Source organism: Schistocerca piceifrons, chromosome 2 (assembly GCF_021461385.2).
Source record: "Schistocerca piceifrons isolate TAMUIC-IGC-003096 chromosome 2, iqSchPice1.1, whole genome shotgun sequence".
Taxonomy (NCBI): Eukaryota; Metazoa; Arthropoda; class Insecta; order Orthoptera; family Acrididae; genus Schistocerca; species Schistocerca piceifrons.
In genome coordinates this window covers 562,803,627-562,815,651 of record NC_060139.1, presented here as the reverse complement: position 1 = coordinate 562,815,651, position 12,025 = coordinate 562,803,627, and the positions used below count along the sequence as shown (strand labels likewise).

At 41.3% G+C, this 12,025-nt stretch overlaps 1 protein-coding gene across 4 annotated transcripts in view; it reads right to left on the bottom strand.

The window, feature by feature from the left end:
• The window catches only part of LOC124777078 (stimulator of interferon genes protein homolog), a 338,173-nt gene that overhangs the window by 108,702 nt on the left and 217,446 nt on the right, over positions 1-12,025 (bottom strand). For all 4 annotated transcript variants that reach the window (XM_047252357.1, XM_047252356.1, XM_047252355.1 and 1 more), the window contains 2 exons: positions 9,183-9,293; positions 8,893-9,025 (listed from right to left, as the gene is read on the bottom strand). In XM_047252357.1, coding sequence (XP_047108313.1) covers positions 8,893-9,025; positions 9,183-9,293 — 244 coding nt within the window. The remainder of the gene's footprint in view (positions 1-8,892; positions 9,026-9,182; positions 9,294-12,025) is intronic.

Below are 12,025 nucleotides of genomic sequence, written 5' to 3'. Positions count from 1 at the left end.
CAGATAGAGCATAACCTTGATTGGAAAACTGATTACTCAGAATTAGCCCTGTTCCAGCTATATTCGCAGTATGCATCATTGCAGCTAAAGGCTATTTGAAAATGACAAAACTAGTTTATTCTGCATATTTCCATTTACTATTAAGTTATGTAATCCTTCTCTTGGGGAATTCAGATCACAGGATAGTATTTTCAATGTGGGGGTGGGAGTGGGTGTGTTTGTGGTTCCCACTGCTTTTAACATCTGTTTTTTAAACTTTCTCACCTTACTTTCTGTCTCATCATTTGGGGACAGGTAAAACAGCAGATTAAATAGGTTTTCAATGCCATATGAGGTATGGAATTGATTTGAAGGCACCGCTGTGGATTGGGGCCCATTGTTTGAGATGATGGTTCAGAAAAGGCCTTTAATGGTACAAATATGGACTAACACGTTAACTGTGAAGTGTGTTGTGATGGATGCCATGCTGATCACATATGGGTTGGTAGAGAAAGCATTCATGACATTGCTCCACATAGAGCCCAGAAAGGGGCACAAAAAGTCTAAATGAATGTGGTCCCCATGGGTGACAGGGGCAGGGCCACAGGGCGAAAGGTTGGCATGGAGCAGCCTGATGCCAGGTGCAAGTGGAACAGCTGCGCACTATGGTTTCCATGTGCTTGTTGGGACACAGCCAGTAAGCATGTTACCATGTGAGATGCATCGTCCATGATATTCCCCACTGTCCACAATGGAGGAATTGTAAAATGTGAGGCTGCAGTGTGGTCAAGATGATGACACAGTGAGTATTTGCCTCAGGATAAATCAGGTGGACATCGGTAATGAACACCAGGTGGGCAAGGTAAGCCCAGGCCATTTGCTCCAAATTGGCATCCCCAAAAAGTATGTGGACCATTCAAAAAGCACATAGTACATGATCTGCTGTAAGATGGGGTCATGGCACATGTTTTTGCAGCATCTGAGGTTTGTCGCCATTCCACGTCTAGGTGGAAAAACAAAATTTTCTGCTGGTTAAAACCTAGGTTGGATCCTGCAGGTCAGCAAGATAGAGCTGTATTTGTGTGTTGTGCTGGAGGCTTGTACTTTATGGTATAAATATAGGAGCTGAGGAAAAGTGCCCAGCACTGGAGCCACTGTACTATGCTTTTCAGAAGACTTGAGTGTGGTGCAAGTGTAGGCACCAGCAGCTTGTAGTTCATAATTAAAGTGAACTTAGTGCCAAACAAATAGTCATGATACTTGTTAATTTCAAAGACAGTTGCTAAAGCTTCATTTCCTATCTGCAAGTAGTTCTTTTGAACACCTGTCAGTGTCTTTGATGCATAGGCAGTTGGTTGCTCGGTACCATCTTCTTGCCCATGCACCAGAACTGCATCAGTGCTATATGGAGAGGCATTTATGGCCAGAACCAATGGATGTGATGGGTAAAAGGATGTAAGGCAGGATGCTGAGCGCAGCATACGCTTCAGCTGAATGAAAGTGTACTCTAAGGCACACATCCATTTGTACTGAATGCCTTTCTTCTACAAGTGGTTCAGTGGATACATAATATGGATTACTTGCGGAAGGGACTTAGAATAATAATTCATCTTCCCCAAAAAAAACTTGCAGCTTTTGACGTTTGCCTGCTTTATTTCTTTGTTGGTAGTCCTCGGTGTCGACATGCTGCATTTTTATACTGGCTGAAAAATGGGTGCTGGAAGTTCAACACTGATTACTGTAAATAATGTAGCCAACAGTTGCACAGTTGCTTTTCACAGTTCTTCACTGTTCACAACCCCATAATATTACACAGTTATATCACCAGTTCACTATTGGTTAACTTTTGATAAGCCTCATTAATAGTTTGCAGGCAAATGCCAGCATACTGCTACAATAGTTTACCGTTGAACATCTATGAGCAGTAAAAACCTAACCACACAATTCTTGCAGAATAATATGGTACATGTGACACTATTGAACAGACAGTCATTATTTTAACACAGGGCCTATTTACGTTACACTTGTGGCACCGATGAAATTGACACCAGTATCGATCTGAGCATCATCTTTGACCTAAGCAAAACATTATCTTTGTGTAGTTGCGCCATCCAGTTCTGTGTAAACCTTACTTGTGTGAAGATGTGAATAAATGAACTCCTGATTGTAAGGTGTTGTTTAGTGTATCTCACCCGAGCATCCACCTCACTTCTAAGCTCCGGTGTCATCGAACCCTCTGCCAGCAGCTAGTCTACGCCCATTCATATGACACCCAAGAAAGACGGGTCCTGGCACATGTGCAGAGACTACCGTTGACTAAATGCATGTATAATTATGGACACCTACCCCATACCCAACATTGGCGACTTTACCAGTTCCCTCGCAGGTGCGACCATGTTCTCTGTCATTGATTGCAAACGGGCCTACCACCAGATCCCCATGGCTCCTGAAGACATTGAGAAGACAGCAATCACCACCCCAATCGGGTTATTTCAGTTTTGATTCCTGCCCTTCGGTCTGAAAAACGCAACCCAGACCTGGCAGCTATTCGGACTAAAAAAGTTCTGCTTTGCATATCTTGATGACATTCTTGTGTTCAGCTCCTCTGTTGAGGACAACATTCGACATGTGCAAACTGTTATGGACACACTCGCGGCAGCAGGCATCGAGACCAACAAGTACGAATTGCAGCTACATCAACCCGCTGTCACTTTTCTTGGTTTTTGGGTCTCTGCCGATGGCATTCACTGCCCCGTGACAAAGTACAAACAATACTAAACCTACCCAGACCTTCATCATTCAAAGAGCTCCGGTGCTTTCTGGGGATGGCCAATTATTATCGCCATCATCTACCTCGGGCTGCGGAGATTCAGGCTCCACTGACGGACGCCTTGGCGGGCACCAAGACTTCTGGATCTCGGCCCGTTCCATGACCCCTCCTATGACTAACTCTTTCACTGCACTCAAAAATCTTCTTGCCGAGGCTTGCACCATCGCGCATCCTCATCCCAATGCGCAGCTTTTCATCATGACAGACGCGAGTGATACTGCCATCGGTGCTGTCCTTAGCCAGACAGTCGACGGCCAACCTTCGCCTCTGAAGTTCTTCTCGCGCAAGCTCACCAATGCACAACGAAAATATTCTGTGTTTGACAGGGAGTTGCTCGCAGTCTGCAAAGCGATCAAGCATTTTAAGACTGACGTTAAGGGATGCTCTTTCTATGATTTAACAGACCACAAACCCCTGGGTGTGGCCATTTCAAACCCGCCAGCTGATTCGCCTCCTCGCCGTTTCAGATACATGGACTTCATATCTCAGTTCACCACCAGTGTCAGACACATAAAGGGTTTTGACAATATAGTTGCTGATTTCCTTTCACGAGTCGACGCCATTCATTCGCTGTTAGACCTCTCTGAACTGGCTAACCTCCAACTCGCTGACGAGGACACACAAAACCTGATTTCAGACTCTGCCTCTTCACTACACTTCGTCCGCACCACCTTCCCTGGCATTTCTGGTGAGATCTGGTGTGACGACAATACGGGCACATTACGCCCCCTCATCCCTACCATGTTCCATCGAGCTGTCTTCAATGCACTGCATAATTTAGCCCAACCCAGTTTTCGTGCGTCCTCCCGCTTCGTAGTGGAGCGCTTTGTATGGTGAAATGTCAACAAGGACTGACAGCAATGGGCACGCTCCTGTGTCGCGTGCCAATGCTGCAAAGTACACAAGTACACTTCACCCCCCCCCCCCCCCCCCCCCGCCCGGGCACCTTTTTGATCCCTCCTGGGCATTTCCAGCATATTCACATTGACATTGTCGGCCCTCTCCCCCCCCCCCCCCCCCCTCTAATGGCTTTCGTTATGTTCTCTCGTCTATCGACCAAACAACTCACTGGGTCAAGGCTGTCCCCCTACCCAATATCACGGCAGAAACTGTTGCTCGAACCTTTGGCGAGTCATGGGTATCGCGTTTGGATGTCCAGCTATCATCATGACTGACCAGGGCAGACAATTTGAGTCTGCCCTGTTCAACAAGATTTGTAACATTTGCGGCATCTGGTGCATCCATACCACAGCATATCACCCGCAAAGTAACGGGCTAGTTGAGTGCTGGCACAGCACTTTCAAGGCGGCTCTTCGATGCCACGACTCTCTTTGGACAGAGGCCCTTGTCCTTGTGCTACTCGGCATTCGTGTGATCTATAAGGAAGACCTCAAAGGCACAATAGCCGAGTTTGTATATGGCCAGGACATCGTTCTCCCTGGTAAACTTGTGAGCCCTTCCACTTCTCTCCCTCAGTCTGACTTACCTACCTTCATGGACCGCGTTAGATGCCACTTCATCAACCTCCACATCCCTCCGTCCAACAGCCATTCCCACCCTAAGGTTCACGTCCCAAAATCTCTGAACAATTGCGAGTATGTCATTGATATTGCAGTCATAGGATACTGTGTTTTTTCCTTTTCTTATTTCTTTTTGTGAAGTATATAATTTTGCATTTCTGAACAAGAGGTGTTTCCAATCTACAGTGTCAATTCACTGTGCTAGATTATATGTAGTTTTTGTCCCACAGATTCATAGTGGGGAGATCTTCTAGAATGTAGAACATGTCATAAAACATGAGTACGTAATATATACAAAAAAAGAGGTATTCTGATGTCTCTCCCACAGGTACCTCATGAATTGTCAGCATGGATATGGAATAAATCAAAAAACTTAAACATATTCTGATTTAAGAGATAATTACACATCTGTAACAAAACATGTAAATGTACAACACAATGACATGCATATGATAATTATTAGGTCATTGAAGTTACATGTCATCAAAGAGAAAATCAATTTCTAATACTTACTTGCATCAATAACATCACACACAAAAGTTGTACAGAAGTAAGATTTTATGTTAACACACACATTACTCAATAATATTAATAATATACACACATTAGCCAGTTCTACTAAGAAATCAGAATGCAGCCTATTATAAATTCCTGTCCTGTGCCAACCTCTTCATCTCAGAGTAGCACTAGCAACCAACATCCCTAGTTATCTGCTGGACACATATATTCCAATTTCTATCATCCCCTGCAGTTTTCATCCTCTGCAACATCTTCAAATACTGTGAAAGTTATCTCTTCATGTCTTAACACATATCCTATCATCATTTTTTCTGCCAGTGTTTTCCAAATGTTCTATTCCTCACTGATTCTGCAGATAACCTCCTCAGTTCTTATCTAACTAGTCCATCTACTTTTCACCAAACTTTCATTTTCTCCTTTTCTGGTTTTCCCACAATCCATGATTAACATCCATTCACTGCTGTGTTCCAGATGTCTGAGATCAGCAATTCGGTCAGTCATGTTGCAGTAACCATGTGACATCCCTGCTAGTTGGTGTGCAGGATCACTGACTGCAGAAGCTCCACCTCTGCTGACACTGTTGTGCTAGCAGCGGCAATGCCCAGTAGTCTGGTTGCAGCAGATGAGACAAGGGGATTGATCATATAGTTCCATGACCAGTGCCTGCTGTCTGGCTGTAGCCTTGTCACTGTTCTGGGCACGTATCTTCTGCTCCAAGTTCTGTTATAATTTTATCCCATTGCAATCTCTCCTTCCCACTTAAGAAATCAGACCCTGGACTTCAGCTGAAACATAGTCACTCATTTATTTACACTTTATATATATCTCACGTTTTCCACTTTCACTCCCAATGCCAGTTTATCTTTTTCTTATTGTTCACTCTACCACTTAGCTCACATCTGAGTCTCTAGGTTAGTTTTGTTTTCACTAATTCATTTCACTCACTAAGCCTGAGTCTCTGGTATCAACATGACTACAATGGACCCACAGGTTAAAAGAAGGTAGAGGTGGGATTCGGGCAATTCTGGACTGAGGTGGCAGTACACAATACTTATTGTATCAGTGTTATGCAAGTGGCTGATACACTGGTTCCTATGGTTATGAGTCAGTCGTATCATCTGCTCAGTTTGGTCGCTCACTTTGCCGCAGCCATGTGATGTTCCCATTCGCTAACAAGCAGTAGCATTAACAGCACAAGTGGCACCTCTACTGATGTTGCTGTATTAGCAAGGGCAAAGACTGAGTAGCTGGTTCTCTGGATGCGGCCTCATTGCTGCTCTGTGCTCCATCTCTTCTGCTGCAAGTTCTGCTATAATTGTATCACGTTGCAATACCTTTCCTCCCATACACTCTCTCTTCTTCATTTAACTGTGGAATTGCACTTGAATTCTTAATCTTATCAGCATTTACTGAAGATTGTTTTGATTTTTCTATATCTTGAACCAGGCCATCCAATATCCATTTCCTTTTAGTTTCTCCAAATTTTTCCTACAGTTATTTCACCTAGATTTCTATGCAGTTCCTATTCATTTCATTCTTAAATCACCTGTTTTGCTGTATAACTGTCTTTCCCTGAACAATTTTGCACTTCATTCCTTCACTGATAAAATGAAGTATTTGTTCTATTATCCAAGGTTTCTTCACAGTTGCCCTCTTTGTATCTACATTTGTCCAACCAGCTTCTGTGATTGTCCTTTTTAGAGATGTCCATTCATCTTCAACTGATCTGCTTATTATTGTATTCATTATTGCCATATCTACAGCCTTAGAGAACTTCAAATGCACCCCATCATTTCTCAGTACTTCAGTATGTGACTTCTTACCACACTGATGGTGACTCTCTTAAACTTCACTCTTCTCTTCACCATTACTAAATTATGATTTGAGTCTAGTCCCCTTACAATCCAACAGCAGGTTTCAGAATCTCTATCTGACCATGGCATAATGTAGCTGGAACCTTTCTGCATCTTCAGGTCTTTTTTGAGTATACCTGCTCCTCTTGTGATTTTTGAATAATGTATTCACTATTACTAGTTGTTTTTACAATAAAACTCAATTAGTCTTTCTCCGCTCTTATTCCTATTACTGAATCAATATTCTCCAGTAACTCAGTCTTCTAGTCCCCCTACTACAACATTCCAGTCACACACGATTATTATATTTTCATCTATCTTTTGATACTGAATTAAAAGTTTAATATAACCATTTTCTTTCTTTATCTGTTTTCTTCTGCTAGTGAGGTTGCTATGTGTACCAGAACTACTGTTGTTGGCATTGGTTTCTGAAAACGATACTCCTATAACTGAACTGTTGACAATAACTCACTTTCTTCCCTAATTTCCTGTTCATAATGAATCCTACTCCCATTACACAATTATCTGCTAGTGTTGATATTACCGTTTGTTCATCTGTGATCTTATTTGCATATCCCTTTGCTGACTGCACTCTATCTAGGTTGAGTATCTGCAGTTCCCTTTTCAGATTTTCTAGCTTCCCTACCACACTCAGACTTGTAGAATGTTGAAACTTCCTGGCAGATTAAAACTGTGTGCCAGACCGAGACTCAAACTCAGAACTTTTGCCTTTCGCGGGCAAGTGCTCTACCATCTGAGCTACCCAAGCACGACTCACGCCCCATCCTCACAGCTTTACTTCCGCCAATACCTCGTCTCCTACATTCCAAACTTCTGCAAGGTTCGCAGGAGAGCTTCTGTGAAGTTTGGAAAGTAGGAGATGAGGTACTGGTGGAAGTAAAGCTGTGAGGACGGGGCGTGAGTTGTGCTTGGGTAGCTCAGATGGTACAGCACCTGCCCGCGAAAGGCAAAGGTCCCGGGTTCGAGTCTCAGTCCGGCACACAGTTTTTAATCTGCCAGGAAGTTTCATTTCAGTGCACACTCCACTGCAGAGTGAAAAACTCATTCTTGTAGAATGTTACCCTTTTGTTTGTTACTCAGCCTTTTTCTCATAGTCTCCACCCTCTTGGGAGTCCCCACCCAGAGACTCGAATGGCAGACTAAAATGGAACATTTTGTAATGGAGAGACCACCTGACACCTTTTCGTCTACAGGCTACATTATCTGTCTTTAATGCAGGGGTTTCCATTGCCTTCTGCATCCTCATGTCATTGATCATTGCTGATTCTTCCGACTTTAGGTGCTGTTCCACCCCCCAAAGGCAAGAGGGTGCTCACAACCTTTGTCTGCTCCTCCATCCTCTTTGACAAGGTTGTTAGGAAGACGTGGGTGACTCCTTATACTCAAAGTCTTTGGCTGCCACTGCTGATGATTTTTACGCAAAATTTATGCAGTGGCTGGGATAACACTCAGGACATTTTGATTACTGCCCCTAGACCAAGACTTACTTTTATTAGTAGTTAAACATTTTATGGCTGCCGTCAAGTTGCAGAAAATGTGTTTTCCTGAATAATGGGAGTTTTTCTGGACCAAAGTGAGTGATTTTAAATATTTGTGAAGATTGTCCCTATGTCTAGTGCAGATTCCATAAACTGAGTTGTTGGACTGAAACAGAGATATATTATTTAAGACACATTTCATTAAGGAATAAATATACTGGGAAGCAGTAGTCAGCTTCCCCAACTCCTTGAAAAGGTGTCTGCAGGAAGTTGAGTTCATACCACATACAATTTTTTTGCACATCACTGGACTTGGAAAAAATTAACTCCAAAAAATGATGCTGTATGATTTTATGGAATGAAAGTAAGCAAAGCATGACAGCTTTTTTTAAATTTTTATATAACCTATGTCTAAAATAATGCATTGCAAATAAAGATTTGCTTAGATTCTTCAGAATTTCTGTGATACGTTCTCCCAAAATGAATTTATTATCAATTTGTAATCCCAAAAACTTAACACTGTCTACCTCTTCTGTTTGATTGCTGTACTGTCAAATAATCTGCAGCTTCTGTTTTACAACTCTGAATTAATCACATTTATGTTTCATCCTGATGCCAACAATAAAATAAATGAGAGTAATTTAACAATGGTGTTTTGAAATAAACAATTATTGTTGTAGTAAAACAGATACCTTTTTCACTTCCTCCCCTGTTTGGGAGGACAATATCCAAATATCCATAAAAAAAATTATAGGCCATGCCACTGCCATAATCCATTCCATTCATCCGTTCAAGCATTATTGAATTCTGCAATTTGCTTTCTTCCTAAAGACGGAAAAAAAATTAAGATTAATGGACCTCATCACGTATGGCATGGTTAGCCTACTTACATGTACATCTTCAGCTACCAGAAATTCTACACATACAGTATACATGTTATAAATTCTAATAAGATATACTATAACCATTGCAGTTTTCTTACCACTTTAATTAGATTGCAAATTACATATGCAGCAATGAAAATGAAAAAAGTTGAGTGAGGGCCAACGTCTTGAATTAACAAAACAGGGTTTCCATACTGCATACAATAAATCTGCAAAAAAATAAAAAATCAACTAGTGCACATGTTAGATAAAACACACAAAGGGCAAGTTAATTAATAAATTAATGAGTTCCACATGTATGAATATTTCACTGTAAGTACTCATTAAAGCTGCAAGAAAGACAAATCATCAATGACATGCAAACAAATGTCAATGTGTCACACCACACTATTTTAAGAGTGATTAACTCAGCTGTTGTGATACATTAATCGAAAAATAAATGTGATGTCACAATAGAAAATGTACTATCGTATGCTAAACTTGTATTTTCTGTTAACATTACTAGGAGACAGAATGTCTGATCACTACTTACCTTCAGACGGCAAAATTCATAACACTTAAAAAAAAAAGTCAAACAGAAACTAGTATTTTAGCTTTCAGAACACACATAGTCTATTACATCTCGATACAGGAATTAGGGATTAGTTGAGGAAGGCTATAAAGAGGCAGGTCACCCAGAGGCTAGATTAAGTGGGATTCACCAGCTGTGAGGACAACAGAAGGAACAGAGGAAGGAGAAACTGTCAGAGACAATAGAAGGTCAGCATTAGGTCAGATATAACAGAAAGAATGGAGTGAGAAGTAAAGACTAATGAAACTATGAGAGAAATGAGAAGGATGAAGAATAACATAACTAAAAAAGTTGGATGAAAGAGGAAAAGAGATTTGTTTTGGGTGGAGAGGGTCGGGGAGGACAGATGGACAATAAGGAAACTTGCAATTGGTTTTTTTTATGATACCAATACAAAACTTGTTTGAAGTGATTTACATAAATCATGTAAATACTATAAATCTTATTGATTTGGCAGCATACTGAATCCCATTCCTTCTGCACTGATTTGCCTGGTAAAAATACAGTACATTATTATGAACTTGACAAGCGAATAGAGGGAAAGATTTAATGTTACTCACCTGTTGGTTATTAATATTCATTATTGATAACTTTTGACACTGGCCATCATTGGTTGTGCGATGGTGCTAGTGTGTGTGTGTGTGTGTGTGTGTGTGTGTGTGTGTGTGTGTGTGTGTGTTTTATCTTTTCTGATGTGGTCTGCAAACTGAGGTTTTAAATTCCCTTGTATACACTTGTGTGCTGTATTTGTGCTTTGAAAACAACAGGGCATGCACCTATTGAAATACTGACTGTTGTCAAAGATGTCATGTGGCAGTGTTCTGTAAGTTATTTGATCATTTTATACCCCTGCAGAAATTCAGGTTTCACAGGGAAGAAGTTTTCAAGCACGTGACTCAAGGGAGCTGAAGAATTAGTGTGGCAGATGTAGAAAAGCACTGTTAAAGATGCAGGACTTTTATAAAGAGTGAGACAAGGAGCTGTTACCAAACCTATCACTGAATTCTTTCCTTAACAGCCACATTACATTATGAAATTTCTGAAACTTGTTGTCAGAGAGCAATGAAGCATACATGTTCTCCCTCATTATGAGGTTTATTTGCTAAGTAATGATGATAGGTCCGCACAGATATGGCTCCATAGTGCCTTGAAAGCGAAGACAGAATATGTGAAGGGTAGTGAAATCATAATTAAGCAATTTTTCATATCAGGAACACCACGTAATTTTACAGGACAACTATGTAAGCTCTAGGTGCATACATTCTGCCTCACTCAATATTAGCGTTATGAGTTGGAGCATTTCATCATCCTCTGTTGTGAAAATCATATTGATAAATATGTAAAAATTTGGGAATGTGGAGTATTGCTGTCAAATTGGAGTTGATTAGCAAAAGCACATAGAGTGTGTCATGAATAAATCTGGTATTTTAAAATGAGAAAGGGAAGCAGACGTTAAACAAAATCATAAAAATTGGTAAGATCTATACTTGTTCCAATGAACCAGAGCTTAAATTGCAGTTGCAGAATGGCACCATGACACTGGAAGTCTCTCCCATCATCACCACCATCGTCCTTGAAGCTGTTAATGGTTTTAGTAGTTGATGACTGCATTGTGCTACTATGTCATTATTCACACACAGTGAAACTGTGAATCTGGCATTCTCCACCTGTGTTCTATGGTAGACTCTCCATCATATTAGTCAGAAGAATACAGCTTTCATGTATAATGTGTTCCTTATGCACAATAATCCAACAGTATTTAAGGTGCTGCACCAAGAACAATGGACCTTGCCGTGGTGGTGTGGCTTACAGGCCTCAATGATACAGGTAGACATAGCACAGGTGCAATGACAATGGAGGGATATTTGTTAAGGACCAGACAAATGTACCATTCCTGAAGAGGGGCAGAAACCATTTCAGTAGTTCCAGTGGCAACAATCTGGATGATTGAGTGATCTGGCCTCATAATATGAGTCAACATGGCTTTACTGAGCTGGCACTGCAAACGGCAGAGAGCAAGGGCAAACTGTAGCAATAATTTTTCCTGATGGCATAAAGCTCTATGGTGTGGTTTGGTGATAATGGCATCCTCTTGGGTAAAATACTCTGGAGGTAAAATACTCCCCCCCCCCCTCCTCCTCCTCCTCCTCCTCCTCCTCCAATTTGGATCTCTGGATGGGGACTGCTGAGAATGATGATGTCATCAGGAAAAACCAAACTGGCATACTATGTGTTGGAGTGTGGAATGTTAGATCGCTTAATAGTGGAGGTAGGCTAGAAGATTAAAAAGGGAAATGGATAGGTTGATGTTAATATAGTAGGAATGAGCAAAGTTCAGTGGCAGGAGGAACAGGACTTCTAGTTAGGTGA